This window comes from Convolutriloba macropyga, chromosome 3 (genome assembly GCF_964194025.1).
Source record: "Convolutriloba macropyga chromosome 3, txConMacr16.3, whole genome shotgun sequence".
NCBI lineage: Eukaryota > Metazoa > Xenacoelomorpha > Acoela > Convolutidae > Convolutriloba > Convolutriloba macropyga.
Window position 1 is genome coordinate 804819 of NC_134470.1, and position 7087 is coordinate 811905.

The following is a 7087-nucleotide window of genomic DNA, read 5'->3' on the forward strand; positions in this document are numbered from 1 at the left end:
TGGTTTCATTTTTTCACAGTAATTCTTGCTAGAGGCCTAAGTAAGCTCAAAAATCATTTGAAGCCCCGTGGTAAACCTATTTTGCCCCATTACTCCCCCCTCCGCTCCCCTGCTGAAGCCAGCTACAGTAGAATCGATTCGCGCCAGTCGTTTGGGGCAGTACCTTAGTCCAGCAGTGGGCGGTTATGTTTTTGTAATTTGTATTGGTGTTTCACAAGGCGATTACGCACTGGTTTGCTTGCCTAACCGGGCAGTATTTTGCAGACTCTAACAGTTCTTGCCATTTATTTTAGTACACACTTTTGTCGGATTTTTAAATCTAATATTTGCTTTTATGGGTATGCAGAAATTTGTTGACATTGGATTACAATGGATAAATTACGATTTTCAGTTATTTGCTATGTCGGTTGAAGTAAATTTCCCTCATTCTTATCAGTTGGTAGCAGATCCATACCACAAATTTTGTCGAAACTGTGGCGTTTTTCTCAATACAGCCCGGATGATTCTGGAGAAAAGGTTTGCTTGTATTGCATGTGAGATTGAAGTGGAGGCGGAGACACTTCTAGCTCCTGTTCAGAAGTCCAAGTTAGAATTCAAGACGAAAGAAGAGTTTGCAAAAGAGAACACGAAGAAACCGGCCAATGAAGATGCCTTGACTGACAGGTTTGGTTAATAATAACTTTTGTCTAATCATGGTATGAGTTAGTTTTACGATCTTTTCGTAATGAGTTAATCATTTCTTAATTTTCTGGTGTACGTTTTGTGTGTACAATTTGAGTGAGTACAAAGCGTTTGTGTGAGTTTCGCTATAATATGTGTTCCAAGTTTGTATTTATAGTCGTTTTCATATGGTCTTTTTTAGTATATTTCGCTTAAGTAAGTCTTTTTAATAGCCGCCCTCATCTTCTCAGCCGGCTATTATAGCGCTCCTATTTTTTTTTACTTCGTCGCTTTACCTCATTTTGCCGCCTTTTCAACATTTTGCGTGAAATCTTTTTGACTTCTCTAGGCTAGTTTCTCTCTTCTCTCATTCTGCTAAAAGTGATTTTGAACATCAGTTGCTCAGCAAAGCAATTCAAAATGAACAGAGTCAGTATAAAAAATTGAAGTCAGAAATAGAAACGGGATAAACCCATAAAGCCCAATTTTAGATGCCCGCTATTTGAACGTCGGTCCTATAAGTATTAGTTACCTCTCTCTAATGCTTATTGTTATTGATAGTAGCCCCTGTAGCCTCTCTCTAAGAAACAGAAGTATGTTCAACTACGAAATGCCATCAAAATAAATACGACTTAAATGTTTTTGTACAAAAATCTTTTTTTTTTCAATATCTTCTGTTATTTCAATCCCAATCATGCTTATTGGAATCAACGGCGGCTATTTTCCGGCAATCTGCCGGGTATGTTACTTCATTGTTTGCGCGTGCCAATGTTGCAAAATAAAAACTAGTATTATGTAAAGCACGCCGCCTTAGTTTTCTAGCCATATGAAGGCATGTGTTCTATGGTAAACCTGAAAGAGAAATAGTCTTTTCTCTTTCTTTCTCACAGGCTGGGAGCGCTAGGGCCCTTCGATGCGTTATTACATAGTTTGTGGGTCTGTTGTGGCGTGGTTTATATTAAAAAACCCGATGTGATGAAAAGTGAAACTAACATTTTTGTCCACAAAAAATGGAAGCCACGAAATACAAAATGATACCACAATAAATCTTATTACAATTTCTTGTTTTTCCTTAAGTTTTCTGATATTATTTCTAGTTTATAAGCATTTGGTCACCAAAATCAGAATACTGATCAAATTTTAGCCAAAGTTGTGAGAAATAAAGAAAATGAAAAAAATAGATGTGAGATTTTATTAAAAGCTGCGAAGCAATAGTTGAGGCTATTATTGGCCTTCTCTTGGTTTTTTTTTATTTCGTCGTCACGATTTTTGTTACGGCCATATGAAGTCACAATCACTTCAAATCTGCTTTTTGTTCATTCGTTCATGCAATTTCAACTGAATTGTGTGAGTGATGTCATTTTTCCTTCTTAGTGGAGCGAGTTTTTTTGTTCATTCGCGTGATTAAATTGGTCACCTGTGACCTACCTCACTCTCAAAAATGACTCCCTCACTCTGAAATTGACTTTTTCTTTACTTTAATTCAAAGAGAAGGCGAAGTGAGTGTATATCACTCTAATTGAAGATTATTTAAGAGCAGCTAATAGAAGCAGCGATAAGTTATACAGATTCCTAATCAAAATTTCAAAATCTCGTTTCTTAGTGAATAGACTAATTTTTCAAGTTTTTAAGTCTTTTAGACTGCAGATCTACAAAACTACTGCAGCTATTTTCTGGCAATCTGCCGGCTATGTTTTTTTGGCTTTTTCCTTGCTGAATTCTCGAGTAAGCGTTGAAAATCTTGACTTCAAGTTGATTTTTAGTTGAATTTGCATGAAACCGGAAAAGAATTGACCTATAACAATTAATTTTTTTTTTAAAAAAGAGTTGGATATTTAACTCTCATCTTCCTTGAACTTCACTTGAACTAGATAATTATATCTTCTAGTTAGTTTGGAGTTTTACCTGAATGAATTGGTATGCAACTGATTGAACTCCACAGTTAAACTGTTGAATAATTTTGAAAACAAAAAAGATTGGAGAAATTAAGAATTCTAACTTCTTCAACATCTGTTATTCTGAATTATTGGATTAAAGTTGGAAGATTTTCCTTCAATTTCAATTGTATTTGATCCACGCAAACCTTGATACAAGTGAATATAAGTGAAATAAACAATTGAATTTTTCAACAATTGGAGAGAAAAGTGGGGAAGTTAAACTGCTTCTCCACTTTGACTGTTGGGTTAACTTTTTAGTCGTTAGAGTTAAAATTTTTTTTAGTCGGATTGAAAATTTGATTTGACAAAAATTGTTAACGTTTATTTAAAAAATTGCGAGATAATTGAAGTCAGATTATATTTTAAAACTTTTGAAGACAGAAAGGAGGTGAATATCTTCAACTACATTGTTTGAAATTCTCTAAGTTCCCGAGCTTTTAATTTCCTTTATTAATAACCGCCGTCAGTCTCTCAGCCGTCTCGTCTATTATAGCGCTCCTATTTTTACAATTCAAAGAATTTGAATTGTGTTGGCGCTGTCTTTTTTAAAGATCTGTTCACACATTTTCATGATTTTTGGAGGCAAATTGGAGTAGTGGTTTTGGTCACGCCGAAACAAGAACTGGAGCGAAAAAGCGATTGGTTTTGCGGCGTGAGGTTTTCGCACTCTAATTTTAAAGTAGAGTGAGAAAACATTGTTCGAGAAAACATTGTTCGCTAGTGTTTTTTGTTCACATGCGGCATTGTAACTTTGATTTTTGACACTGATTTTCCGTTTTTTTTTTCAATTTTTTATCTGATTTTTTGGAAATCGTTTTCCCAATTCAATCCTGGTCAGTTCTAGTCTTTTGTTTAGACAATGAAATTTCTTTGAATTGTACGTCAGGACTTGTCCTGCTATGTTTTTTTTTTTCGTGGTACTTTTTTTCGTGGTACAAAATTTTTTTGCTTCACCTTAGTTCACAGCTTGGTTCAACATTTTGCGTGGTCTTTTTACTTCTCTAGGCTAGTGTCACTCTTCTCTCCTTCTGCTAAAAGTGTTTTTGGACAACAGTTGCTCAGCAAAGCAATCTAAACCGAACCGAGTCAGTATCGAAAACGAAATCAGAAATAGAAACGTGATAAACCCATAAAGCCCAATTTTAGATGCCCGTTACTCTAAGTGTGTTCTAAGTTATCATCTCTAATGCTAATTGGCATTGATAATAGCCACTGTGTCGTCTAACTACGAAGCAGGACTATGTTCAGCTACAAAATGACATTAATATGGTTCGCACTCTAAAATTGTTTGTGTACAAAAATCATTTTTCATTAGTTTTTCTCTTTCAATCCCAATCTTGGTTATGGGAATTAACTATTTTCCAGCAATCTGATCGGTATGTTTTTAGTTAAGTAAGAGTTCCATAATTTGGATTGAGACCGTAGCCTTACAGTGCTGACGTATTATAAAAATGTTCAAACAAAAACATCAGGAAAACGGAATTATCTAATGCGAAAGACAAAAAAAACTACATTTTTAGTCCAATATATTGTGTTGTTTCTGTCGATTAATTTTTCGGTGAAGCTCAAACCACTCAGAATTCAAACGCATCAGAACATTGAAATACGAAAAAAACGGTGAAAATATTGCTTTAAAAAGAGTAATTTTAGTGTCCTCAAATTCTCAAGCTAACTGTTAAAATCATGTCCCTTAGTGATTGAGCTAAATAACTGAACACATCCAGAATGACTTAGAATCTCCTGAGTTTTTCACCTTTGGGTGCATGCAATTAAAAATAAAAAATGCAAAAATTCGCTCGTGTTTTGCTGTTTTATCATGTGTTTCATTATTGCCCCCCCCCCCCCCCCCCCACGAAATTATAGTTCCCCCATTTTGGAATAAGTACAATGATTGGGGGTACTATAGTGCTATGGGTAATCTGACTATTAAGGCGCGGGGGGGGGGTTGGCTATAACGGGAAAGACCCGGTTCATCTGGATTCAAGAATAAGTTGTATTGTGCTCTCCAGTTGATAAGTTGTTGGTGTTGGATCTAGTTGAAAACGTACCTCACCAGTATGGAAAACATCATTTTCTTTTTATGAATACTAATTTAAGTATTGCAATCATTGTTTGGCTGACAATCGGTTGAGTTGCATTTCACTAAAAGCGAACCAAAATTCAATTTCCTGAGAATACTGAAAAATGGGATGTAGCTTCCAACGCTATCTTTGCTCACTTCTCTGAAATCAAAATCATAAATAAGCTTGCGTTTCAGTTGAGTGAAATAATTTTTCAAATAAATTGATGAATTCTTTCGAATGGGATACTAAAAGAACCAGATTTTGTTACAAATTAGAAATCCTTAGGACTATTTAATTTTTATTTTTGATTTCCTTATCTAACTATCAAAAGCCACATTTTTGATACAGGAAAAAACGTTAGTGTGGATAAGAGCAAACATAAAATACTGAGTAGAATTTATTTTGAAAACAGGCAAACATTAAAACAGGAAAGGTAGTTGATTTCTGTGACGATATTTTAAACATTAGCAGGCAAAATCATGCTTTGAAAATCTAACAATAGTGGTTTTTGAGACATCAATTAGGTGAAATTGGCTCAAAATTTTTAAATAACTTTTGAAATAACTCACAATCTAGTCCAGCACTGATCAACAGGTTTGTGTTTCTATTAGCTTTCCTACAAGAAACTTAGAGCGGGTTATTTTAATTTTGTATTTGTTTCAGTTCCACTCAATTTTGACCGGAAAGGTTTTTTAGAATATTGGGAATGAACACTTCTATTCTACTGCTTGATATAAAAGTTATCAGTGTTTTTAAGTGTTCAGCTGATATCCTTTTAGGAAGCGTATTCTGAGCGATTCCCAATAATTGCTTTGAATTCGTTATCAATTATGGAAATAAACAAATTTTGAAGGGGACGCGAAATGGAGCGGATTGAAGCACCTATTGGCTACATTCTTTAGCCACCTAATTCCCTCTAAATTTGTGACATTTAAGAGCTGGTATGACCAAATATTTTGCGGTCATATAATTGGATAGCGGATAATTGACAAATGTCAAAGTCCCCCAACCTTTCCCGCTTTTTGCAATCTTACGCTAAAGCGATTACAAGTCGGTTTGGTTTTCATGAATGTCAAAAACCAACGATTGAGCGACCATAAATTGTTCTCTCAATGAAAAGATGTTTTGAAAACACGTTCCTTGGAGCAACAGACTTAGGAAAGTTTTTGCAATACAACTATCCTAAGGGAATTTGAGTCACCGTATTGACACAGAAGATATGAGCAGAAACAAAGACGTCGGGGGAGATTTTTCACCCCATACTTGATATCTTCCTAAGTATTACACTTTATTACTGTTCGAAGATATCAGAGCTTTGCACAGCCAATTAAAACTTTAAAAGTTTTAGATTTTAAATTTGTTTTTCACTTTTTCCGAGGAAAAACTTTCCAAAGATTTCTGATTGTTAGCGTAAAAATAATATCTGATGTGCGCTCTTGTGTTGTTATTTTCGTTTGTCGCTCTGGTGTGCGCTCTTGTGTTATGAAAATTGTGTTATCAATTTTCTTATCTTTTCTGCCTAGTGGATATTTTTCAGTTCATTGATCACATTTCGAGTTATCACCATTTCCGAGTTGAAAGTGTCATGACCAAATTTGAGTTTTGAAATTTTGATCAAAATCTTTAATTTTTTTGGAAGTTTTATTGGAACATTTTGTGTTTTGCATAGCCTCGCACGAACCATCTTTTGAAAACGTTTTTTGGCCAATACTAGCCTTAAAATTTTTTTCAGGGTGTGTTCGAAGTGTGGTAATAAACAGATGGCATACAAGACAATGCAGACGAGATCGGCTGATGAAGGTCAAACTGTCTTCTTTTTCTGTCTCCAGTGCAAACACAACGAAGTCGAGTACTCCTAGCGAAATAAATTGAATTACTTAACCGCGTGAAATCTTGCAGATGTTCTTTTGAAACCCGGACTTAATGAAGATTGGGTTGCTTGGTGCTATTTTTTGTTTTGTTCATATACTGAATTAAAATCCGATTAAGTATACAATGTGAAATAAAGCGAGCTTTCTCATGAAGTAGCGAGCTCCAAAGTTTGTATTTTATGTAAACAATTCAACTTCGGATTAGCTCGCTAATATTTACTTCCTCCGTCAATGAGTATTCCAATGCAATCGAGTGACTTGAACGACAGGGAACAAATTTTTGACAAGTTTTTGCTTTTTGAGGAATTCGATTTTTGGATTTTGGAGACTTTCCAATAATTGGATACCGCGCCGTGTTCTTACGGCGGCTATATAGACATCTGTGGTGGGGTTATTATCTTGCTTACTGTAACCTCAACCCCCCCCCCCCCCCTCCAACCGCCACCTTTCTTTGTGATGGAAGTCAGTTCCAATGTCTTAGCGGTGGGTTGCATAACTCCGATATAGCTTGCTTTAACTCGGAACACGATTTTTTGTTTCTGCGATTTTCTCGGAA

The 7087-nt window shown here is 35.3% G+C and overlaps 1 protein-coding gene across 1 annotated transcript in view; it reads left to right on the forward strand.

Annotated features, from left to right (window-relative positions):
* LOC142335857 (DNA-directed RNA polymerase I subunit RPA12-like) overlaps positions 1-6746 on the forward strand; it is a 160378-nt gene extending 153632 nt beyond the window's left edge. Inside the window, exons 2-3 of the mRNA XM_075384185.1 lie at positions 390-663; positions 6393-6746. Coding sequence (XP_075240300.1) covers positions 401-663; positions 6393-6519 — 390 coding nt within the window. The 5' untranslated portion in view covers positions 390-400 and the 3' untranslated portion in view covers positions 6520-6746. The remainder of the gene's footprint in view (positions 1-389; positions 664-6392) is intronic.
* Positions 6747-7087: the final 341 nt, after the last annotated feature.